This window comes from Cibotium barometz, chromosome 64, assembly GCF_041138505.1.
Source record: "Cibotium barometz isolate CiBa-2024 chromosome 64, ASM4113850v1, whole genome shotgun sequence".
NCBI lineage: Eukaryota > Viridiplantae > Streptophyta > Polypodiopsida > Cyatheales > Cibotiaceae > Cibotium > Cibotium barometz.
In genome coordinates, this window is record NC_141109.1 from 10548721 (window position 1) to 10574754 (window position 26034).

Below are 26034 nucleotides of genomic sequence, written 5' to 3' on the forward strand. Positions count from 1 at the left end.
GAGTTATTGTAATGGCTTGATGCTATAAAAGGCAAAGACGTATTCTTATCCCAATCAGGAGTCAAGAGGGGTGACTAAGCAATAATCTTAGCTTTGATCATAAGCTGATTGAGGGAATAGTTATGGCATGGGAGGTGCACATGGCTAGGTCACCTCTCTATAGTGATGTGATGGAGTTGGATGTTGGTTGCTTCTTTAATGTTTGAATCTCACCACCTTCTCTCCAAGGGGGGTGTTGAAATTATGTGAGCCTCAATGGTTTGGGTTGTGTCTAGGTTGCTTTGGTGTGAACACCCTCTTAGGCGTGAATGACCCTTATTAAGGGTTAGGTCAGAAGATAAGACCTTAGTACTTATAAATACATTCTACATGGTGTGAGTATTGTCATTCATAGTACAATCATTGTGTTCATGTGCAATTCCTCTCACTTTAGTTCTATTGCATTCTCTCTCTCATCCTCTTCTCTTCCACTCACTCCTAGGCACACCGTGGTTGCTAACATCTAAGTGGATAAGAGATTTGGATACCTTTCTTGGTTAGAATTCCAAGCCACAACATTGAGGATGCAACTAACAAGTGGTAAGCCTCTCTACATGGTGTAGTCATCTACTATCAACACAACTACACCAAATATCGAAGTCATTATAGTATAAACTAAAGTACACCTAACACATTTTTCCACACTACCACCTTCCACGTGAGAGTCTTAAAGTGAAGCCACACAAATGGTAATATCATAAACATAGACTAAAATACACCCTATACATTTTGCCAATTGAGTGAATATTCACTACCACCTTCCACCACGGGCGAGTTTTGAAATGAAAACACACGAATGGTAATATTATAAGCTAGAGAGTTGACTAATTGTACACATCAAGCCAATAACACACACTCCTTTGGTGTGCTATTTCAGAGATGTGAGCCTTATCACAAACCTTATCCTTAAAAAGTATATCCATAGACTTCAAAAGCATATCTACAAATTGAAAACTTTTTTTATGATAAGGCTATCATGTTAGTGCTTGTGTGTCATGTCTAATTTTAAAGTAGAAAAGATAGGACTAACATATAATGGTAGTTCATGGTTGTCTATATCTCAACGTACATTGACATGTGAAGACCTTACATTTACTTTAGATTCTTATAGTACGTGTACTATTAATTTACATAAACTATTCTTAGATTTAATATCTACTCGTTACTTTTCTTTTGGTGCCATGATGTTTTTATTTTCTTTAAACATGCTTACCATTCTCTAGCTAGACCTTACACTTTTGTAGACTCCCATATATACAAATGCGTAAAGAAGTTGGTAATGTGGATTGGGTGTTGAAAAATATCATGAGGGTCTTCACCTTGATGCCTATGCATTGGGTGGTAAATCATGAACCGTGACCGAGGATGTTTACACATGGGACTCATTTTTGACAAGTTGCCTTGCATGCCAAAATTTCAATTTTTCTTGGAAAAATCATCCAGATTAGGCATTTTGGTGTATTTTTTGACGTGCAATTGAAAAATGCAATGGTAAAGAACATTTAGAATAGGCAAAAAAAAAAACATGTACAAAACTTGTTCAAATCTACATTGATGGCATCTAATTTTAGTACCCACTCTCGTATCAAAAAACAAGTTGCAGAATGCCCCTTGTGAATGGTCTGTAGTCACTTTAATGAGACAGGCAGTTAAAAAGACTGCAAAGGTAGGCATTTGTTGAGCTATTTAACGAGAGGCGTCACTTCTAGAACTAAGAAGGCTCCAAAGGTAGCCATATTTCAAAAGATTCCCACATTTTTAAAGCTTTTTAATCCTCACTTGCCCAAGCCATACAACTCTACCACTATTCACTATGTCCTCCAAAGGCAGGAGCAAAAACTAAATTGAACCCTGAGGAGGCTCAAGTTACCTTATCTGTAGAACTCCGTCCCTATCCCTTGACTCACTTGGATGGCGCCCACAGTGCTTTTGATGGGCGCACATCGATGTGTGAACACCTCATTGCGTTCACGCAAGTAGTCCGTGCCAAAAGCTTGGAGAAACCTCCAGCCTTCAAGCCACAATGTTGCGCGCAGTCTTCTCCAAGTTGGGCAGCGCCCACATCGACGGAAGGAATTATGCGCAGGTACCCCTGTGCCCATTCATTTGATTTTTTTTTTCCCCCAAAAATTTAGCCGTTTTTCTCCTCAATCGTTTTGCACTTTGCCTAATTAGCAAATGGGTCCTTCAATCTGTTTTTGGGTTCAGCTTTTTATACTGTTTTGCTTTGTTTTTCAATTGTATTTTCATTGAATTAAGCCGTAGTAGAAGTAAAATAGCAAATACAAAAACGCGCCCCCTTTTTTTCCTTCCCAATTTGAAGAATAAATCTCACTGTTTTTTTTGTTTTTGCTTTTGTTTTCAATTCTATTTTGAATAAAGCTGATTAGAAGTAAAATAGCAAGCAAAAAAACGATCAGAAAAACTTTTTTTTTTCTCTTTGAAATTTGTAGAATGAACCTCTGGAGTAGTACCTTTTAATATCCGAGGATAAGTCTGTGTATTTAAACTTTATGTAAATGACATGGCATTGTGATCTGTGTCTGTTTCTCCTATTTTAGGTAGTCATATATTTGCACCCATATTGAATAGGTTTCCTACTCATTTTTGACCTGTCTTAAAGCTCAAACTGATAAATAAGGAACGGTTTGCAGCTACGAATGTTCACAACGCCAACACAGGAGGTATCAGTAAGCAAACTCAAAGAGGCAGGCTTGCTGCATTCCAAAGCTTTAATTGGAGGAAATTGGGTGGGGGCTCAAGATGGTAAAACTTTACCGGTAAATCCTTATGTGACCATGTTGTCCTGCTAACTTTAGGTTATGACATGCCTAAGGATATCTTGTAACAACTCAAAGCACACCTTTCAAACTATTTTTCTTCAACAAAGAAATGTATTCAAGCTCACCTAATAGAGAGTCTAAAAGGCAAAGGGCCACTATGGAAGCCCCTAGACTTTTTATGCTCACTTTTGCTACATTCATTGGGGTAGGTGGTCAAACAAGTAAACACTAGCACAAATAGAGAAACCCCTTTGTTCTTCTATCATAGTCATGACTCATGTGGTAAGGTTAATTTTGGCCATCCAATTTTGCAATGCTTTTAAGTGGTCATGTATACTTGCTTTTGTCAATACTTTCCTAATGCAAACTGTTCAAACTATATGTCTGTCTTCTAAGATGCTGTCTAACACAGCCATGGGAGTTAGTGTGGTTCTGATCAACGATCGATAGAAGTGAGTGAAATGTGCAAAGCAGCCTGACTGCAAAAACAAATTTCATAGGGTGTATATGTGAGGTTGCTTCATACAACTACTATTGCTTGTCAAGTTCCCTATGACTGCTATAACCACTTGAAAATAGCTGCCCATATGTCCAAAAAATTTATGCAATTGTATGAAAGTCTGTAAAACATGTACAATCATGTTAGCACTCTTGTATATGCTTGTTACATAGTTCTTAAGGGAAGTAGTTGTTGTTGGTCTCTACATTGAGATTTGCTAACCTTGTGATACAAATTGAATAAGAAATCCTTTCACCAGACTTGGAGAAAGTCTGTCATGCTTTTTTCAGTCTCCTTAAATTTGCTCTAATAGAATGAAATGTACCTAGATGGGTCTCACCATCTCTGGTAAGGGAGCCCTCGATGGTCTCTATGCTTCTAGGACGGCCGTTTATGGTTTGCCTACAACAAAGAATCTTCTAGGCCACTAGTGAGATTTTGCAAGATGTACTTGAGATGTAATGTGTCTTAATGGATTGGCTACAGCCAGTAATAAGATATATTTAGAGCCAAGCCATGGCCATAAGTTATGCCCCCAAAGGTCATAATGTGGTTCAACAGGAATTGTGGGTCTGGTCTCAATGATCAAGCCTGGCAACTTTGGATTTGGGTTTGCTGTCTTTTATCTCATTTACAGTGGGATACATATTAGTGGCAATGGCAAGATTTTGATTACCTCGGCACACGCTTCATCCACTGCTTCTTCCATTACTATTAGGTACTCTTGCGGATATTCTTTTGATAAAGATTGGTTTCTTTGAATCATTTAGATAACAATCATGAGCTTCAACTTAAAGAAAGAATGGCAGCCCCAAATCTATGAATGCACACTTTTGCTATATTCACTGGGGGAAGTGGTCAAACAAGCGAACATTGACACAAATAGAGAAGCCATTGGCTTTTTGATCTATGTTCTCTATGATACCCCATAGGTCTTTTCTCATTGCCATCTGGTCAAGTTAATTTGGCCATGCAATTTTCAACTACCCTCACAAGGGTTCCCACCATTGGCTGGTATATTTGCTTGCATCCTAAACCCTAAACCCTAACCTTATACCCTACACCCTACACTTTACACCCTACACCCTACACCCTACACCCTACACCCTACACCCTACACCTTAGACCCCGGATTCTAAACTCTACACCCTAAACCCTAAGGCCCAAACCTCAAATCCTAAACCCAAAACCGAAACCCAAAACCCCAAACTTTGAACCCTGAACCCTAACCCCTAATCCTAAAACCTTGAACCCAAAACCCAAAACCCTAACCTCTAATCCTCAATCCTCAACCCTCAACCCTCAGCTTTTGTCCTAGATGACAGAGAATGTCCTTGTGGCTCCCTAGAATATATGGTGCGTGTGACAGGTCTTATGCAACATATCCGAGACTTTACCATTCCACCACTGGGGATTATTCTCCTTCACTATATTTTGCCATCCCTTGCCACACACCCCAGATCCGCTCCACATGCACTTTCACTCATATTCACTGTCATTATGACCTTGACTCAGTCTACTTTGATCACTTATACCACCACATAGTGGATCTCGATCTCTTATCATCACTCTTAGCCATCACAATATATCTCACAGCTATTCTACGTCCTAGTCAGCTTTAACTCCATTGCCAAACCCTCGATGTGCTCACAACCTTAAAACGGATGGTATGAGTGGAGAGTAATGTGGCTTCACCTTCTGTGGGAAAAGGAGATACAGACCGGATGGATCTCTGCACATCAAATGAAAAGAGATTTCCGTTACCTCACCCGTCAGAAGAACCGTGGATTCTTCTCAAAGCACGTAGGCCTTCTTGCACTTTGGAGCCAAGCAAAGCGTAGCGATCATTGGAATGCAAGGCCATGAACATGATGTAAGGGAAGGCTGAATCCATCTCGAACCTTGGTTTAGTCGTTTACTATTACCCACCCTGAGATATTCTGATACATCTAAGCTAACTAAATCCTTCCAATCAGTGTCAGATAGAATGAACCAACACGCTTCATAATTATCTTATCATAAAGTTTAACAAAGTTCACTAAATCATGGATGGAATAACAAAATCACCTGTTGAGGACACTATCTAGACAAAAGACAACCTACTGAGATACATGTCAAATACACATAATCATTCAGTTGCATCCTCACTCGTAGCTTCTTTTATCTCTAGCAAATGGGCTCCCTTCGACTTTGACTTGCCCTTAGCCTGTGACCTGCGGGCAGTTCGTCTTCATGTGCCCTTGCTAACCACATGTGAAGCACCGACCCTCCTTAATGTATTGAAGTGTCTGCTCCTCTTTCTTCGGCTTCTTTGAATTGGGCTCTCCCAAAGTCTGGGATTGACTTTGGGTTTCTGCTAGATTCTAAGAATCCTTCCCATGCTTAAACTTTCATTTATGTTGGGATCTTGACTAGTCTGTCAAAGAGGGTTGTTGGGGTTTCTTTGATTGTTTCTTAGCCACATCCTCATCATAAATCTTGGCATATCGGATAGCATCATCCAATGTCTTGCTTTGATCATTCTTGAGGCAGTCCATCCACAAAGAATCCAAGAATAGTAATAGGATCCATGTGAGTTGCCTCAGCCTATAACTCTCTAAACTTCTACGGATAGGTGTCAAAAGGCATATTCTTCATTTCGAAGTTTTTAAACTTGGAGATAATGTCATACTCATCCTCAGCCTGCATAAACTCTTCTCGGAAAACCCGCTAAAAATCTACCCACATCATGCATTTCATGCATAACTCTTTCCACCAGGTAAGGGTCTTTCCTATCAGGAACGCTATACCACCTGTATCCTTTTATCCTTAGGGAAAGGGTGGAACTCAAAATGTCTACCCCATCTGTGGAGTCACGAGTCAACTGTCTCTTGAGTCCTGTTCTTTTCTCCCCTTGTAGGGCTTTGGAGTAAAAGAGGGTGCAACTAAAGCTGTCCCAGCTCCCCCTGCTATCACCAGACCCACCAAAGTTGCTTGCATAACAACCACTGTGTTGGTGAGGTTCGTAATCTACTACTTTAACAAGGTCATTCTTGTCTAGATGTCAACCTTAGTGATCAGGTCATCGACCGTCACATCGTCATCCTGATGGCCATCGTCGGATTGAACATTCTCATCCATCCCACGATCGTTCTGCACTTCATCAGCCATGACAAACCCAAGATAATTTGCTGCTGCTCAAGGAAAACTCGCGTGTCAAGATGAAGTGTCACCAAATCCCGTTCATCCACAAGTACAAGTCCCATGCTTGGAAGTTTGTTGTGTACTCTCAGCTTTCTTAGCCAAGAGACCTTGCTTTGGATGTGGAGAACTAACAAGCAAACCCCCTTTTCATAGGTAAGAAAATTCACTTGCTTTTGAGTTTTTTTTAAAAAAAAAACAACTAAGGTACTTTTTAGTTTTAAAAAAAAAACTCACGTGCTTTTTGTTCCCCGCTTTATTTTGGCAAAACACCACCTATGTTTTCATAAAGGAAGAAAATGTCCTTGCTTTTCCTTTTTAAAAAATGTGATGTAAAAAAAAAAACGTTGTCGGCGGCCTACTTTTTCTCAATTCGGCAACCCTTTTTTTTGCAAGGTTTTTCCTCCAAGTTTTGCCATGTGTTGATTCTTCTACACACTTGCGTTTTCATTCTACCAACCACTTTTGCTATGCTGCGTTGCTTTTTGCCTGTGTTTACTGCTTTGCCTGGCCTTATGATCTTCAGACAGTCCATGGCAGACCACAGCCGCCTATCCTCGCTACTGCCATGCTGCCCGACTGATGGCCAACCATCCTTGTTGGCTGGCCTAGCTGGCCTGGCTACGCAAACAGACACCTAGGGTGGCCTTGCTTGGCTAGCCTATAAGCCCTTAAATAAGGCGCCTGTAAGCCCCCTTTTAGGGTACTCGCTATCATCACCAACATCAGTTGCGACCTCTTCTCCACCCCTCCACAAGACTACACATGTTCCCATGACACCAACAAAAAACTCGTACAACTTTTGTAGAGCAACTATTTCATAGAACGAGAAATGATGAGAGGCATACGTGGGAAATCTGACATCGACAACCCCTAGATACGCATACCTCTTCAACCTTTGCGTTGGGGTGGCTTTGATACCAATTGTAAAGTCCATCCTTGAATCTTCCTAAACACAGTTGATAACCAAGGTTAGTCCTTCACCAAATCATGAGGTAATAGGCTAGCTCACCTCCCAACCATAGGTCCTGTACATCGAACCACCACCGAGCCAGGGCTAGGGCTCCAACATAGTCCCATAGACCCATATCTAAATCCAACGTCCCATACCACCAAAGCCCGCCTGTCGGCCTTCGTCGACATGCCAACCTACGTACTCACCATGAGCATGTCTGCTCTCCTCGTCCAAGCCAGACTGTTAGTGGTGCATCCGCACAACTATGTCTCACAATAACCCAAGCTCTCACTTATATAGTGAACTATTGAAGTGGTAATCTAGGTGTAGGTAAGGGTGGGAGGTACGAAAGTAGGGGTTAGGAAAAGTTAAAAGGCCTTAAGTAGAATTGGGGAGGCGAACTAGTTGAGTTCTCTTCAGAAGAGGAGTGACTTTTGTGATTCCATGAAAGGGCTATGTGAGACCGACATTGTGTAGGACAATATTGGCATTAGGTTTAGGTAGGGAGCTCCATTTGATTAGACCATGACTTAGGGATCATACCCTTTATTAGGGTGATTATTGGTTAGTACCTGTATTGGAACAGGATGTTCCAGGTTGATAGGTCAAGGTATTGGATAATGTTGAGACTAGGAGAGGATCCTTTAGCGCACTTTACTCCTTGAACAAGATATCTAGGGATATAGTAGACTTGATTTTAGGGGTGGAGGAGCGTTATTTCTCTAGAGATCCCGAGAATGAATGGGAGATTATACCCATGAATTGTTGGATTGCCACGAACCAGTAGAGAGCATGATGCTATTTGGGTGGTGGTATATGACCGTGGAGACAACCGAAATGGCACAATAGTTGTTGGGCAACATTTCAGGTTGCACGATCGGGTGAATTTTCTTCATTATCATCAGTTTGTTAGGCAACATGAGGATTGATCAAGGCTTGGTGGAAAAGCTTTCTGCATATCCCCAAGAGATCATATGATTGGTCGATTCTACTTATGGGATGTTGAGTGTGATGGTAGGCTACATTCGGTATGGCTATTGCCAAATTTCCTGACATTGAAGGACTTGAAGATTTGACAACTTCTGCTGGATGCTCTATCACCGATCGCTACCCTAGATAGCGTGAGTATTCTTAGGGATTGTGACCCTAGATGAGAATACTTCGATGTATTTGTTTACCTGATAGTTCTACATGATAGGGAAGCATGTCATGTTCTCCCCTAGGTACAAAGATTATTACCACATTCGAGTATGGATAGATAATTAACTGGAACGACACTAAGGATTTAGGTGCTACTAGACTTTCCAAGTGAGGGAAGTGGTGAGACTTGTTGAGGCCTAGATAGCGTGAGTATTCTTAGGGATCGTGACCCTAGATGAGAATACTTCGATGTATTTGTTTACCTGATAGTTCTACATGATAGGGAAGCATGTCATGTTCTTCCCTAGGTACAAAGATTATTACCACATTCGAGTATGGATAGATAATTAACTGGAACGACACTAAGGATTTAGGTGCTACGAGACTTTCCAAGTGAGGGAAGTGGTGAGACTTGTTGAGGTTGGGTGATCTGTCGATTTTTTCCACGAGATTTGGAGTTCACATTGAGTTTTCAGAGACAGAGGATCCATTTGGATTGTTTGTGATGGGTTTGATTGTGATTAGGATTTCAGCGATAGAGAGCTCGGTTGGGGCTTGTCTTTGATTAAGGATCGTGGAGAATATTTGATAGCTCAATCACAGAATCAAAATTCTAGTGAGACTTTCTCAAATTGCTTTACACGAGAGTAAAGGCTTGAAGGGGGAAGTATGTTATGTGCTTGGACACTAATCTAAGGATTAGGGAACTAATCCAAGAGGGTAAGGGGGCCCTGAGATTTTAGGCTTGAAGGGGGGAAGTATGTTATGTGCTTGGACACTAATCTACGGATTAGGGAACTAATCCAGTAGGGTTAGGGGGCTCAATCACAGAATCAAAATTCTAGTGAGACTTTCTCAAATTGCTTTACACGAGAGTAAAGGCTTGAAGGAGGGAAGTATGTTATGTGCTTGGACACTAATCTAAGGATTAGGAAACTAATCCAGTAGGGTTAGGAGGCCGTGGGATTAGGGATTAGTAGGTTGATACTTGGCTAGGGTTCCTAGATTGATAAAACAATCTTAATGGCCTTTTATAGCGAGTTAGCTATTTATGGCGTAGTTATGACTATATAAGTGAGAGCTTGGGTTATTGTGAGACATAGTTGTTGGTCATGTCCACTCTCGGCTAGTTCAGGTGTGAACACAGCTTACTCACGGGCATTTTTTCCTGTGACTGGACACAGGTTTTTTCCCCGTGTGAACACACTTATGTGTGCTGGGCACTTTGCCCTAGGCTACTTTATGTACTCACTTGTACTTTCATTTTATCATTATTGAGTACATCTTTTCCAGCACTCACGTTTCGTTGTGCTTCCTTCTTTATTCGGACTGGATTCCAGAGATCGGTTGCAGATCCGAACCTGTATCTCTTTCGGGAACGCGGCATGGTCACACTCATCATCCTTTATGTGGATGATCTCATTCTCACCGGCGGTCATGTGGAGCACATTGGAGTGACGAAGGCTGCCTTGTCAAAGGAGTTTGAGATGACCGACTTAGGCTTACTCCACTTCTTCTTGGGATTGGAGATCTGGCAGACCCAGAGGGGGTTTTTCGTCTCTCAGCAGCGGTATGTTCATGAGTTGCTTGAGGCCTTTGGGATGGAGAACTGCAAGCCTATTACTTCGCCGATGGACCCGAACACAAAGTTAACCGTTACAGATCCTTGTGAGCCAGTTGATGCCTCGCAGTACCGGAAGTTGGTTGGTTCATTGATCTGGTTGCTGAACACCAGATTGGACTTGAGCTTCTCCGTGGGGCTGTTGAGCTCTTTTATGCAGACGCCATTGAAGACTCATTGGGACGCAGGATTGCGGATCTTGCGGTATCTGCAGAGTACGAAGGATCTGGGACTCTTTTACACAGGAGGGAATGGAGTCAAGCTCCAAGGATGGAGTGACTCAGATTGGGGAGGAGATCCAGACACGAGGAGATCTACTTCAGGATACACTTTTACCCTCGGCTCAGGAGCGGTTTCTTGGAGCAGCAAGAAGCAGCCGACTATTGCTCTTTCTGCGACAGAGGCAGAGTATCGGGCTGCTTGTGGTGCTGCTTGTGAGGTTGTATGGCTGCGGAGGCTGCTTGGCGAGATGGGGTTTCCACAGAGGGAGCCCACAGTCATCCAGTGTGATAACCAGAATTGTATAGCTATTGCTCGGAACCCGGTTTTCCATGCCCGGACCAAGCATATAGAGATACAGTATCACTTTGTTCGTGAGAAGATCTTGGCGGGTGACATCTTGCTACTTTATTGTTCGACGGAGGACAATGCGGCGGACCTCTTCACGAAGTCTCTACCTCAGGCTACGCTCAGGCGGCACTCCAGCTCCCTGGGGTTGGTTTCACAGCCAGGAGCTGAGAGGGGGTGTTAGAAGTCATCTCCTGTCTATTTGTATACACCAGGGCCTCTGTTGTGGGTGTGCCCGCCCGTATATCATTTTTCCACACTCCCCGTATTTTTTCCCTATTTTTCCCATTTTTTCCTAGTGGCTGGAGGGCTGCCAGGTGATGCCAGGACCACTCTGAGGCTGGCCGACTGCATCTGTAGCAGTCGTGGGCTATCTGAGTGCTGGCCGACTTGTTCTGAGCAGATGTGGGGCACCAGATGATGGCCGACTGCTGTTTTTCAGCAGTCGTGGACATTTTGTCAGTCGTGGGCCTCTTCCAGAGCTGGCCGACTGCCCTCATGGGCTTGTATATATTCCCCCCCATCCTCCTCCACTTTCTCATTCAGTTATCTCCGGGATCTTGTGTATAGAGAAGAGTTTACACACATCTCTCAGTGTTTCTTGTGCTGATTATTTTCTGCAGTCTACTTGCTCTTGTCTACCCAAGTTTGGATATCATTTCCGCTGCATATTCTGACATCACAGTGGTATACAAGTTACAACTTGGACTACTACTACGCCATTGGTTTGCAGTGAATGTTGATACATGTGCATGGCTTAGAGAGATGGACGCTGATCTTGCCATATTGTATATTTCACTTTGGATATTTTGCTGTATCACCAGAATGCAATCGAGGACGCTTGCCATTTTTCAAGAGGGGGGTATGTCATGGCCCTGTGAAAATGGAACAGCACAAGTGTGGGCATGGTGGTTGCTGAGTCAAAATATTAAATGATTCACATTTGGGGTGCCCGGACAGAGTTAATGATGTGTGGACATCTCCAGGTGTGAAGGGGGGAACTAGAACATTAATATTTTAATGTTTTATGTATGGTTGCCCCTAGGCCTTAGTGGCCCCTAGGGAACTTTAATAATTATTAAAGTTGGGGCCCTAGGACAAGTTTGGGGAGGGGGCGACTCCACTTTTGGAGTGCATGCCTCTCTCTCTTCACTCTCTCTCTAGCTTTTGGGGAATCGTGCAAGCCTAAGCGTGGAGGAGAGGAGAAGCAACGTGGGACTATTGTTTGTGCTGGTTTTTGCTGCTGTTTTTCTGTTCACATATTCCCGTATAGTCCACGTGTGCAGCCCGTACAGAGTTGTACGACTGCAGGTACAGTACGACTGTCTTCTTTGCTGCAAGCTTTGCTGGTACAGGCTGAACTGTGGGCGTTGACAGAGGTTGAGCAGGTACAGGCGGCGCTGTGGGTGCTGCTGCAGGTTCGGCTGCAGGTACAGTGTACGGACAGCTGTACGGACAGAGCAGGTACTGGCGGCGCTGGACAGAGCAGGTGCTGGCGGCGCTGGACTGAACTGGTACAGGCGGTGCTGACTGGCTGAGCAGGTACAATCGGGTATATTGAAGTGGATGCAGAGAGGAAGGTACAGACAGGTACACCCACACGTGTGAAGCAAAGTTGTTGAAACAAGTGTGCAAGTACAGACTCGTACAATCACTTCCTCCGGTGCAGATCCACGAGCTGATTTTTGGTAAGCTCTGAATTTGTTCATCTACTTTTCTTTCCATTAGCTTATGTCTGCTGCAGATTTGTGCTATCTGGCCCCTTGTGAGAGGAGGGGTGTGGCAGATTGAAAAGGGTGAAAACAGAGAGATTGGACAGTGAATGTATGCTGGTGCTGAGTTGTTGAATCATGTGCATGAGATATGCCAGATGTATGCTCATGGTTGTCCCGCTAAATGGTCTTGGCTGATCAGAGGGGAGCACAGAGTGTTGCTTTGAGACACAGATCTGTGTGTGAATCCTCTGTGCTAAGAGGTATTGTGGGCTGCGAGATTGGACATATAGGTGTATTCTCTTGGCTGATTTTGTTGTACTCAGCCTTACATATTTTGGAAATTGAATAAAGAAATACCGCAAGGGGCGCAAAGCTTTGGGGCCAAGAACGTGCAGGACCTGGGGTGGAAAACTAGTCCCATGTGAGCCCAGTCCGGGATGAGTCAGCCAGGGTTCCACTCCATGCGTCCGAGGTCAGGTGTGCATTGTCCTGCACATGAAGCAGTGCAGTCCGAGCAGTGAGTCTCCCTCTGCAATGATGTCAGCTGCTCTGCGTGTTTGGTTTGCGACCAGATGCCAGACTTTTGTGTAGAACTTAGGTTTGCTTTTAGTCTGGGCATGGGGAAGGCTATGAGCCACCCCAAGGGGGCTAGGAAGGCCCCAGACCTTACCCACCAGCCCTAGTGTGGGCTGGGCAGGCTGTTGGCCAGCCCTAGGGGCCTGGCCATACAGCCGACAGGTCTACAAGCCCTAACTAGACAGTTAGCCAGGTGTGGGAGGCAGTCCCACACCCCTGCGCAGGGCTGCCCAGCAGCCTGGGCATTGCCCATGGCCATGCGCAAGTGGCAAGCAGTAGTAGGTGTGAAAACGATAGCCTTTTTAGCATTAAATGCTATTTTTACTGGTCGTGGGTCCTTTTCAGCAAACCGACCCCAGTAAGCTGGCCGACCAGGTCTAGAAAGGGGTATAAATACCCAAGGCATAAATTCAGTCGATCTATCTCATATTTCACCAAGCGCTGAAGCTATTCAAGGGGCCAGGACAACAAAGGAGGAGTTAACGCAAGGGTGAAGGTCAAGGGCAGAGGATTATCCTCAGCCAAGAAGGTCAGTGTTTAGGACTGAAAGAAGACTTCTAGAGCTTCCGCATGTCACATTGGTATTAGAGCTTTAGGTTGATTCTAAGATGCTCATGTCCCACCCACCCTTATTGCATCACGCATGGATGGATCTTTTGGTGGTGTGTTGACCATGTGACATTGGTATCAGAGCATTAGGCTCAGTTATGCTAAGTGCTGTTGGTGTCCCAGAAGAAGTGTTCAAGTCCAAGGAGAGTAACTCGGCATGTGTCAAGACCCCCAGAAGCTAGTTGGTGTGAGGCAAACCCAATGGGAGGGTTTCATGAGAGTTGGTAGTCAGTTGGGGCTTCTAAGGAAGGCTTTTATGGAGCTCCAAGGGAAGAAGTTCATCCAAGGGGTGGAGCCAAGGGTGCCAAGATCAGTTTCAAGAAGGATTCATGTTTGTGTTCAGGGACAAGGCAAGAAGGGAAGGGGACAAAGTGGAATAGATGCATAGATCTCTACATTAGATTTGGAGTAGAATCAGAGACAAGGCAAGGTTTTTAGTGAAAAGGTTGCCAAGAAGGGAAGGATGACAAGTATGGGAGGCCATATGTGGAGATAGGGGATGATGATAGTCATGGAAGGTCAAAGGTTGGAATCCCTGTCATCAAGTTTAGCAGGAGGGGATGTCATGTGCATGCACATGGACATGCCTAATCCAGGGCTAATCCGTGATGGGAAGCAGATAAATAGGAGTTTAGGGGCTCTAGCAAGGCTCAGATTTATCCAGAAGACCTCCATGTGGGCAAGGACCAAGTCGGCCAACATTTCAGCATTCATTTGATAAAGTTGGCTGCATGTATATTTGGGTTTGCCTTTTTTAGCTGCTGTCGGCCAGTTCATGGAGTAGTCAGAGAGCCTATAAAAGGCTAGGCAGAATTCAGATTGGCATCTCACTCCCACTTGGAGTCAGGTTAGGGATAGGACCCTTGAGGTGTAGAGTAGGTCCTTAGTCACCCTTTTTGGACAGGCTAATGGCCATGGAATTTGTATGGACATATACACCTTTTCGTATCATACGAATATATTGAATACACAGCCATGTCTCTCTCTTCTCTCTCTGTCTATGTTGATTGTTCTTGCATCAAGAGTTCCTATGCAGTGCTTAGGGTTGAAAGAAGATGCCCAGAGCTTCGGCATGTGAAAACTTCTCTCTCCCAGGCTGGATATCCTGGACAGGCTGCTCCCAACACCATGAGACTTACTCAGCTGATGTTGCGAGAGAGGCTGAGGGAGATTGATAGATTGATGCTTTAGATCAGGATTGGATATACATCCTCCATCTCCGGACATCATTGTATACATTTTGTTGTTGTGTTTTTCTTTTTTTCCATGATGATGAGATTCCATGGACATCATTGTACACTTTTTGGTCTCACAGACCCTTCGGGTCTTTTGTAGATGATTAATATAACTCTCTCTCTTTCTTTCCCCCCCTCCCTGCCCCTGAATTTATCACATGTAAGAAGAGGAGAAGAAGTCCTAACACTACCCTAGCCTAATCACTTGCTAAGATCCAGCCCTAGGAGGCTCTGATACCAACTCAAAATTCTACGTGAGCTAGGGCGTTCCAAAAACTAGCATGAACTCCATGATTTTTTAAGGCAATTAACAATACAATTAATTGTAATTAAGGAGACACAATGCTAGCATAAACAATACTCAATTCATTGGTAAATTCAACTCTGAATTGAGCTTTGTGATACAACAATTTATAGCTCACTTGGGAGCATTTGGATCCAATCCTCACCATGCTTCACTCCATGAATCACCTATAACCTCTCCACCTCCCCTTGATTATCACATGATTCACTCCTAGAATCTCTTATCTACCCTTTTCACCTTTTACATTTCCACCAACCAAATGACCTTTGGACACACAATCTTTAATCACACACGTACTAATAAACTTGTCAAATTTCCTTTACACCTTCACACATGTTCAGACACACAAGGCTCATGTGCTTTCCTTCAAACACACTGTTTAGCACCACAACTTCCAATAAGGACACGAAATGTCACATGCTACTGTTTTCCCCTCTGAAGAGGGTTGATATGTGAATAAGAGGAAGAGGTAATCGTCTTGTCAAAACATAAATGCTTCCACTGTATGGTGCCTCACTTATTGAAGCAAGAACTGGTTAGGTCTAGAGTTGTAGTTTTCAGTGTGACCCCTAAGATCTGTATGGTAGCTTAAATCAATATGTTATCATCCTTTTTATAGATGATGTCAATTATGGTGCTATTTTTTTTGTAGATAATGAGATTCTCAGAACCACGCAAGTAGATGCTCCTTCAGTACATGGTTTTGAATACCTGAAGTCAACTCTAATGATGACAAATCCTGGTGTCTTTGCTCTTTTCTCTAGGTGCACAATCCAGCAACAGGAGAAGTTCTAGTAGATGTTCCATGCATGGGTGGGGTTGAAACCAAAGCTGCCATTGATTCAGCATCTGAAGCATTTTTAAGTAAGTTGTACTAATCTAGCAGTACATTGAGTTTAGCTCGAAGGATCTGGTATTGAGTTGTCTTTTTTATGGGATGCTGACATGATGATACCGTTGGTTGTGTCCAGCAATCATATTGCATGTCAATAGCCCTTTGTTGTGATATGGCTGTACAACTTTAAAGATTCTCTACATATGTCTGTTGTTTTGAGATCATGTATGCAAGTTCATTAGACTCCCACTTTCTATGATTTTTTGTTATCTTCTGAGGTATCCATCCCTTCCCCTCTCTAAGGTTTTTCCCTTGAATAAGCCTATTCAGTGTTCACGTACCTGCGACTTCCATTATGACTTGTGCAGCCCAAGATCAACAGGCATTCGTTGAAGCCATTGCAAAGTTTGCAGCCATATACTCTGCTTGAGTGGTAGATAGAGCCATAGTAGGTTGCTTTGCACTTTCTCAACAAGTGGTTCATGAAAAGATGTAACCTGTAGTGCTGCATCTATCATGGCCACCTCCCCAATCACGGTTAAAAATGCCCTGAAACTGAAGGTGTTACAACCCCCTCGGATCTCCTACACATGAAACACAAGTAATTATTACAAACTGTCTAAGAGGGGTGCATGCTAGCTCACCTCCCAACCGTAAGTTCTATGCTTCGAACCACCCCCGAGTCAGGGGCTAAGGTTTGCCTCCCACAGATCCATGCAAGTCTGCCCCATAGAGGCCTTCGGCATGCTGATCTATGCTCTGCCACATGCATGGCCGGACTCTTTGTCAAACTTTGACCAATAGCGAGGCATAATCCATGTTTCACTTATATAGTGCTAAGTAACCATCTTGTTATAAATAGCCAGTACACATGGATTTATTAATAATAAACATAGCTGCCCGTATTAGCCTGCACAAGATCTCAGGGACGGTTTGTTCAGTCATCTTGTGACAAAGAGTTTCCGCTTTTAAGCTAGGGATTCAATGTAGCTTCATGTGGGTAGTTATTTTCTGATGAGTTTGACACATGAGGGAAGCATGTCTTGACTTTTGTTGAGAATATTACATTGATGAGGTTTCTTTGTGACCATGGATAACTTATTGTTGTTAGCATGGTGATGATGGGCCGTTGTGCCATATTTTCCTTGAGGTACACTAGGTTTACTGGTGATTATACTCGTACTTTTACAATGTGTAGATTTGGCTTTTGTAGAGTAGAGATCCCTTTATAGACCTAGATTAAGGTTTATCTTACAGAGTTGGATCGATACTAGGTTTTAGTACCAGAGACGTTACCTGAGGGAGACATGATATGCAAATGTGTGATAAACATACATTGATGGTATGAGCTATACTTAATTTTCCATATGCCTTTGGGTCACGTATGTACTCTAGCCCAAGATCATAGCAAACATTGGATGGCATTTGTTGTGGAGTTCTTACATGCTATAATGGTAGCAGGTTTCATTAGGGCACATTTTGGATGCACCTTTGTTTCATCTCAAATTTTGAGATGAGAGAGGCTATCACTTATTGCATGTAAGATGGGGTCCTTGGATTATCTGGGCACTTATCTTCCGGATGGGGCTTGAGTTTCTTTTCAGTGCCCACTGCGTAGATACAAAGGTGGAGGTGGGTTTTATGGCTAGTTCCTTGGGAGAGTTTAGCAATTTCGTATATTCTAGATTGATTTGGTTCTAGTAGTGTTCATGTTGGTAGAGTTCGCTTGAATCTTGATTACCTTGACATAGTAGGCTCAATTGGGACTTAAAGTTTCTTGATACTCAGGCAGTCAGAGACTGACCAAGATAGGTCTCCACGCATGATGATTGTTCTTAGTTTGTTAGGGAGCAAAGAGGATGAATTAGTTATGGTGGAACATTGCACACGTTTAGCACTGAGAGATCATTTGATTGGCTAGGATTTGCCTATGATAATACTGAACAAGCTATGTTTGGTATGGGTATCTACCCAAGCTTCCCTTGAGAATTAAAACTTCAAGATGTAGTTCTAGGTTCGCACCAACCATATACCATGTGATGTCGTGAATATAATGGGTGTTCTAGTTTAGACGTGATCTTGATACGAGCACTTTCAAAGGCCATCTATGTGCAAAGGGTCTTCGTCAATGCACATAAGAAATCTCGACAAGGGAAAGGACATCGCTATGGGAGAGTCCATTGTGGATGGGTCAAGGAATGCAAATGCACGTCATGTTTTTCAAGCAGGTTTGCATCATGTTGATCATAGTGGGATTATCCTAGGATAAAAAGGACCACACTCCTAAAATTTAGGAGAGTTGCTATTTTTGGCCCGACTCCGAAGGGAATTCTGTTTGTGTCATTACATCTAGAATTGAGCAGATACCAAGAGTTGACAAAGTACCTATGACATAATGTCTACCAGTTGGGATATTTTTTGAGATAAAGTTTATGGAAGGACCCATCTCTTAGATTGGGACATGTGGCAAGAAAGTGGACCAAAGTGAGACAAATGGCCTGACACTTGTTAGAAAGTGGATCAAGGTGAGACAAGTGGCCTCACACTTGACACTTCAGCTTGTGTGTGGCTCTCCACTTGTCATCATAGCCTTCTCTTTGCATTTTCACTCATGGGAGCCCCAAATCTATAAATTGGAGCCCTCTCTCTTCATTAATGGAGGCTGTCTTGTTGCACACTAGCCTCAAATCTATAAATTGGAGGCCTCTCTCTTCATTAATGGAGGCTGTCTTGTTGCACACTAGCCTCTACCACCGTTACAGGTTGCCCTAATGATGGCTGCTCTCTTTCTCTCTTGAAGGCTGCTCATGAAGAATACCGGCTGTTGGGGACTGTTTTGGGGGCTTCCATTGCGAAGAAATACTGAAGGCAAGGGTATTTAATCATTTATTATGATTTCTAGTCATTGTACTTGTTGTACCAACCCTTGTACCTGCTGTACCAACCACTGTATTGGTTGTACCAGTCCTTGTACTTGCTGTACTTGCTTGTATTAGCCATTGTACATGCTGTACCAGGATTTGTACTTGTTGTACTTGCTATACGAGCCACTGTGCCGGTTGTACCAGACATTGTACTTGCTATACCGGCCATTGTACCGGCTATACCAGCCATTGTACTTGTTGTACCGACTAAATGGAGAGTTGTACTTGTTGTACCAGCTCTATTGCATGAAGACCCATGGTTTTTGGGGAAGAATTAGTATCCACACAGAGGTATATGGATTATATTGTTGGTTCGGCATTTCTCTAGTCTCTGTTCCGGCTTGGTAGCCTTGTGTTGGGTTGTGTTATGGCATTTGTATATGGATAATCCGGCATCTCCCATGGGGAGAGTAAGGCCCTCAAAGCTTGTACATGATATTATTCTCCTTGGGTAATAAAATACTCCGAAGAGGGCCCGCGGGGGGGGGGGGGGGGGGGGGGGGGGGGGGGAGGGGCGGGGTGAAGGGGGGTCTACCCATTCCAGCCTCTATGCGGTGTCACATGTGCAAGCTTCATTTTTTTTAGCATTTGTGGATGTTTTGTCGAGCTCTTATGTTTCATGCAAAGTGATGATGGATATGTGTTAAGGCTGTGGCCATGTTTAAATGTTTTAATATGCATTGATGGTATCAACAAGTGTGTCAAAGGTCCTAGTCCCTCAGGCACCTGCGAGTTACAAAGGGAGTGGGCACTAATTATGCAATACTAAGTGGTCCTCATGGGATTAGTGATGAAAGAGACAAAGGATTGAAGTGAGAATTGCTTATCTTGAAGCAAGATGGATTTTAATTTAGTGATGATCATGCTTGTGTGGAGCAAAGTAGATTGATTAAGATCATCCACTCGTTATTAAAGAAATGCAAGGAAGGTGGAGTGCTAAGTGACATGGTTTATATGTTTGAGGAACCCAGCATCCTTGTGCAAGAAGATGGAGATTCTTTTATACCGATTCTTTCTCAAAAAGCCAAGAGGGGAAAGAAGGCCAAACAAGGGTTGCATTTGACCAATGTGGAAATGACAGAAGAAATAGTCCTTCTCTTCATGACCTAGTTTTCTAGAGAAGTTGCAAGACTTCTTAGAAAAATCATTTTTTTGATACGAATCTTTGAAGGGGGCTTTTGAACCATTCTTCTTAAAGCCTCCTTTGTGTTGGAATTAGGGTTAGGGTTGCAACAATGCACACACACAAGATAGAGAAGCTTGAGAGCACACAAACTCACTAGATTAGAATGAACAAATGTGTGCCAGATACAAAAGATAAGTACATACGTCAAAATGGTAGATAAGAGGGTGTACATACGCACGGGGGAAAAAACCTCCTAGTGAGAGAAAAAGTTTCCCGGTGGTCCTAAGTGTGTTCTCACACATCACTACCATATAATGCTACAAATTATTCCTTGGAGTGAGGATGTGAACATGTACAGGGTATGGCCGATCAATCCTGAAAAGGCAGTAAGTCCAAAGCACTATGAAAAGCTTCGAACTTTTCACGAGGAAGAGCCTTTGTGAATAAGTCGCCATGTTGTCATGTGTAGGCACATAGACCAAGCTGATCTTTGCTGCAGAGAGTCTTTGCTTGACATAGTGGTAATACACCTCAATGTGCTTAATATGAGCATGAAACATTGGGTTCCTCGCAATTGCTAATGCGCTCTGGCTGTCAATGAAAATCGTAGTGCTAGATGACTGTCCAACGCCCAAAGCAGCCATAAGACGTCTGAGACACAGAGACTCAATTGTAGCTGTAAAAGTTGCCCTGTACTCTGCTTCATAGCTGGAAGTGGCCACTATAGGCTGCTTCTTGCTGACCCGTGATATACATGAATCACCAAGGCGAAAGCAAAACCCACTAGTGGACACTGTGTCATAACCTCCAGCCCAATCTGAATCGCTAAAAGCATGTAGCTGTGACTTACCCCCTTTTTGAGAAAACAATCCAAAATACTGAGTGTCCTGTAAATCACGGAAAACCCGCTTTACAACCTGCCAATGCTTCGTACCTGGGCTATGCATAAATCTGCTCAACTCTGAGACCGCATACTATATATCTGACCTTGTCGTGCATACATAAAGAAGGGATCCAACAACCTGCTGATACAAACTAGCATCAAAAGAGTCTCTTGCATCTTGAAGACTAATACGAGTACCTGTCTCCATAGGTACAGCCACCACAGGTTTACAGTCTTCAAGATTAAACCTCTTCAATAGCTTCTGTATATATTTAGACTGCAGCATAACAATGCCATCATTGCGCTGCATAAGCTGAATTCCCAAATAGTAATACAACGGTCCCAAATCTGACATCTCAAACGATGACTGCAAATCAGTCTTAAAGGCTAAAATCTGATCTATATCGGGCCCTGTGAGCAGTATGTCATCAACGTATAGAACGATGACTAAAAATGTGTTCTTACTCCTCTTCACATAGAGGGTACTCTTTGTTGGACTCTTGCAAAAATCATTTGCAACCAAGTATGTATGAATCTTCTCATACCATGCTCTAGGAGCCTGCTTAAGGTCATAAAGAGCCTTTTTCAACCTGCATACTTTAGACTCTTCTCCTTTCACAATAAAACCAGGGGGCTGCGATACATACACCTCCTCATGTAAATCACCATTCAAGAATGCAGTCTTAATGTCCAACTGATGTACATTCCACCCATGATGTAGTGCCAAAGCAATGAGACACCTAATGGTAGTCATACGAGATGTGGGTGCAAAGGTCTCATCATAATCAATGCCCTTTCGCTAAGCATAGCTCTTTGCAACGAGTCTGGTCTTGTAGCGATCAATGCTACCATCTCCTTTGCGTTTTAACTTGTAAATCCACTTAGTACCAATGGCCTTCTTGCCATGAGATAGATTTGTCAAATACCCTGGGTGTCATTCTTGAGTATAGAGTTATACTCATCCTGCATAGCATGCATCCAATGATCATCACCTTGTGCTTCCTCAAAGGAAACAGGTTCCTCCTCATTACATAAAGTAGAAATGAGAACATGATCCACATGAGAATAATCTGCATGATGAGAATCTGCACGAGTTCTGCTAGGTAAAGGAGTTGCCAACTTGCTATTCCTCAATGTCTGTACAAGCCATTTTGGCATACGCCTAGATTCTTCTATGGCTGCTCTCTCTTCATCCACTACATCCTCAATAATTGTCTCATCAAAAGTCTGATTTGTAGGTTGATTTTGCATCTGCAAAGGCTAAATTTCAGCACTTTGTTGAGCATTCAATTGCTCTACATATGGCTGCCCTCCATTAAACAAAGGTAGGAGCGGGTGCTTCCATCTAATCAAACATGTCCTGTGAACATACATTCTGTTGTTTTTTTGCATGAAAGCATGGATTGAACTGAGTTTTCGACAAAAAAAAACATCTCTACTTACCAAAATCCGCTTTGAGGCCGGATGGTAGAGTCTACATCCTTTGGTTTCTGAACTGTATCCCACAAATATGCATTTAACTGCCTTACTGCGTTGTTGCTCACGCACAAGAGCATAAGCAAGACAACCAAAAACACGCAAATGAGCCACAGAAGGCTTCTTGCCATGCCAAGCTTCATAAGGAGTTTTAGACTGTAAGACCTTGGTAGGGCATTTGTTCATCAACACATAGTTTGTGCATTTATTTGCCTCTAACCAAAAACCATGAGGTAAATCTTGGGCTTTCACCATACATCGTGCCATCTCCATGAGAGACCTTTTCTTCCTCTCAGCCACACCATTTTGTTGAGGTGTATATGGCATTGTATATTGATGCCTTATGCCTTTTTTAGCCTTATATGCATGAAATTCCTTGGATATATACTCTTCCCCCTCGATCTGAATGATGGGTGCCAACTTTACATTCACATGTATTTTCAGCCATGGATACGAAGTGCCTAAAGCACATAAAAACCTCTGACTTCTGCTTTAATGGATACACCCAGCTATATTTGGAGTAATCATCAATAAAATTGACGAAGTAGAGATATCCCCCAATAGATGGTGTCCTCATAGGACCACATACATCACGATGTATAAGCTGTAATTTCTTAACAGCTCTCACGAATCCATCCTTTCGAAATGATGCCCAATGCATTTTACCAAGAATACACCCCTCACATACACGTCTAGTAGGGGTCTTAAGAGTTGGCAACTCAGACACCATATTATGCCTTTGAAGGCGTAACAAACTGCCATAATTCAAATGGCCAAATCGTGCATGCCATAATTCTACATCACTCATAGCACGAGTCGTAGAGACTGAGCAAGCATCATGCTGCAACTTCTCAAATACATCCATTTTGTATAGGCCATGAAACAAGGTACCTGAGACAATGATAGAATAACCATCATTTCTATCTTGAACTGTACATCTGTCATCCACAAATTTCACTGTCAAGCCTGACAAGGGTAAGGCTGAAACTGACAGCAAGTTCTTCTTAATGCCTGGCACAAATAAAACTTTAGAAAGAGTAAATGAGTCCCCATTTGCAGCAGTGAGCACAACTCTACCAACTCCTTTGACAGGATATGAGGAACCATTTGCACATGTGACAGTTCCTGCAGTTGGGACACATTCCACAGATGAAAACAATTTTTTTTGTGAAGTAATGTGCTTACTAGCACCACTGTCAAAGTACCAAGCATTCGATTCTGCCATTGACATGCATACATCATGAACAGAAGGGTCATAACTACAATGTACAGTCCATGCTCAATCATCTAGAGTAAAACTTACGGATTCCTTCTTCTCTGTACTTGGTGCATATGTGTCAGCCACAACCATGCCTGATTCTTTCTTTTTTTCCTTCTCTAGCCTTTTCTTGCACTCATTTATGTAGTGCCTTGGTTTCCTGCAATAGTGATACTTGTCCTTCTTTTTAGGCTTATCACCTTCTTTCTCTGCATCCTTCCCTAAGGATTCTGATTTGGCTTATAGCCACCATGCGAAGAAGCTTTACCATTGCCTTTCTAATTGGCAATAAAAGCTTGGTCACCAACTCTCATAACATATCTATTTTGCCTAGACTGCTCTTCTTGCAAGAGTACTGAAACCAGCTCATTAAATGTAAGGGTATTTGGGTTTTCCTTCATCATGAGTCTAAGGGTAGAGGCCAAACTCTAATAAGAATCCGACAATGCATTGAGAACTGTGGGCACCAATGTACTATCAGGATATATCTTATCCACACTAGCAAGCTGCTCCTTAAAATCTTTGATCTTGGTCAAGAAGCTGTTCATTGAGTCTCTCTCATTCATGTGCTCAGATTCCAACTGTTTGTGCAGATATGCAACACGTGCTTCACTGCGCACTTGGTATAATGTAGCAAGTGCATCCCATGTGTAACTCGCGGCGGGTGCCCGGGGGACTAGGGCCTTTGACACCATCAATGCATATTAAAACATTTAAACATGGCCACAGTCTTAACACATATCCTTCATCACTTTGCATAAAACATAAAGCTGGACAAAACATCCACAAATGCTGAAAATGGAGCTTGCACGTGTGACACCGCATAGAGACCGGAATGCCCCCCCCCTCCCTTGGAGTATTTTATTACCCAAGGAGAATAATATCATGTACAAGCTTTGAGGGCCTTACTCTCCCCACGGAGATGCCGGATTATCCATATACAAATGTCATAACAGAGCCCAACACAAGGCAACTGAGCCGGAACATAGGCTGTAGAAATGCCGAGCCAACAACATAATCCATATACCTCCATGTGGGTAGTGATTCTTCCCCAAAAACCACGGGTTTTCATGCAATAGAGCTGGTACAGCAAGTACAACGCTCCATTCAGCCGGTACAGTAGGTACGGTGGTTGGTACAGTAGGTACAACAAGTACAAATATTGGTACAGCATGTACAGTGGTTGGTACAATAAGTACAGTGGCTGGTGCAGCAGGTAGAGTGGCTGGTACATCAAGTACAGTGGCTAGTACAGCCGATACAATGGTTGGTACAGCCGGTACAATGGGTGGTACAGCAGGTACAACAAGTAGAAGGATTGGTACAGCCAGTACAATAGCTGGTACGGTAGTAGGCACAAGGGTTGGTACAAGTACAATGGCTAGAAATAATAATAAATGATTAAATACCCTTGCCTTCAGTATTTCTTCGCGATGGAAGCCTCCAAAACAGTCCCCAACAGTCGGTATTCTTCATGAGCAGCCTTCAAGAGAGAGAGAAAGAGAGAAGCCATCATTAGGGCAGCCTGTAAGGTGGTAGAGGCTAGTGTGCAGCAAGAGAGCCTCTATTAATGAAGAGAGAGGGCTCCAATTTATAGATTTGGGCCTCCCATGAGCTAAAATGGCAAGAGAAGGCTATAATGACAAGTGGAGAGCCACACAATAGCTGAAGTGACAAGTGTGAGGCCACTTGTCTCACTTTGATCCACTTTCTAACAAGTGTCAGGCCACTTGTCTCACTTTGGTCCACTTTCTTGCCACATGTCCCAATCTAAGAGATGGGTCCTTCCATAGACTTTATCTCTAAAAATATTTGGACAAAACATCCACAAATGTTGAAAATGGAGCTTGCACGTGTGACACCACATAGAGGCCGGAATGGGCCGCCCCCCCTCCTTGGAGTATTTTATTACCCAAGGAGAATAATATCATGTACAAGCTTTGAGGGCCTTACTCTCTCCACGGGAGATGCCGGATTATCCATATACAAATGCCATAACACAGCCCAACACAAGGCAACTAAGCCGGAACATAGGCTGTAGAAATGCCGAGCCAACAACATAATCCATATACCTCCGTGTGGGTAGTGATTCTTCCCCAAAAACCACGGGTCTTCATGCAATAGAGCTGGTACAGTAAGTACAATGCTCCATTCAGTTGGTACAGCAAGTACGGTGGCTGGTACAGCAGGTACAACAAGTACAAATACTGGTACAGGATCTACAGTGGCTGGTATAGCAAGTACAGTGGCTGGTACAGTCAATACAATGGCTGGTACAGCCGGTACAATGGATGGTACATCAGGTACAA

At 43.1% G+C, this 26034-nt stretch overlaps 1 protein-coding gene across 2 annotated transcripts in view; it reads left to right on the forward strand.

Annotated features, from left to right (window-relative positions):
• The first annotated feature begins 1718 nt into the window (after positions 1-1718).
• ALDH5F1 (aldehyde dehydrogenase 5F1) overlaps positions 1719-26034 on the forward strand; it is a 196605-nt gene continuing 172289 nt past the window's right edge. For both annotated transcript variants that reach the window (XM_086796883.1, XM_086796885.1), the window contains exons 1-3: positions 1719-2125; positions 2694-2819; positions 15988-16087. In XM_086796883.1, the coding sequence (XP_086653009.1) occupies positions 2063-2125; positions 2694-2819; positions 15988-16087 (289 nt within the window). In that variant the 5' untranslated portion in view covers positions 1719-2062. The remainder of the gene's footprint in view (positions 2126-2693; positions 2820-15987; positions 16088-26034) is intronic.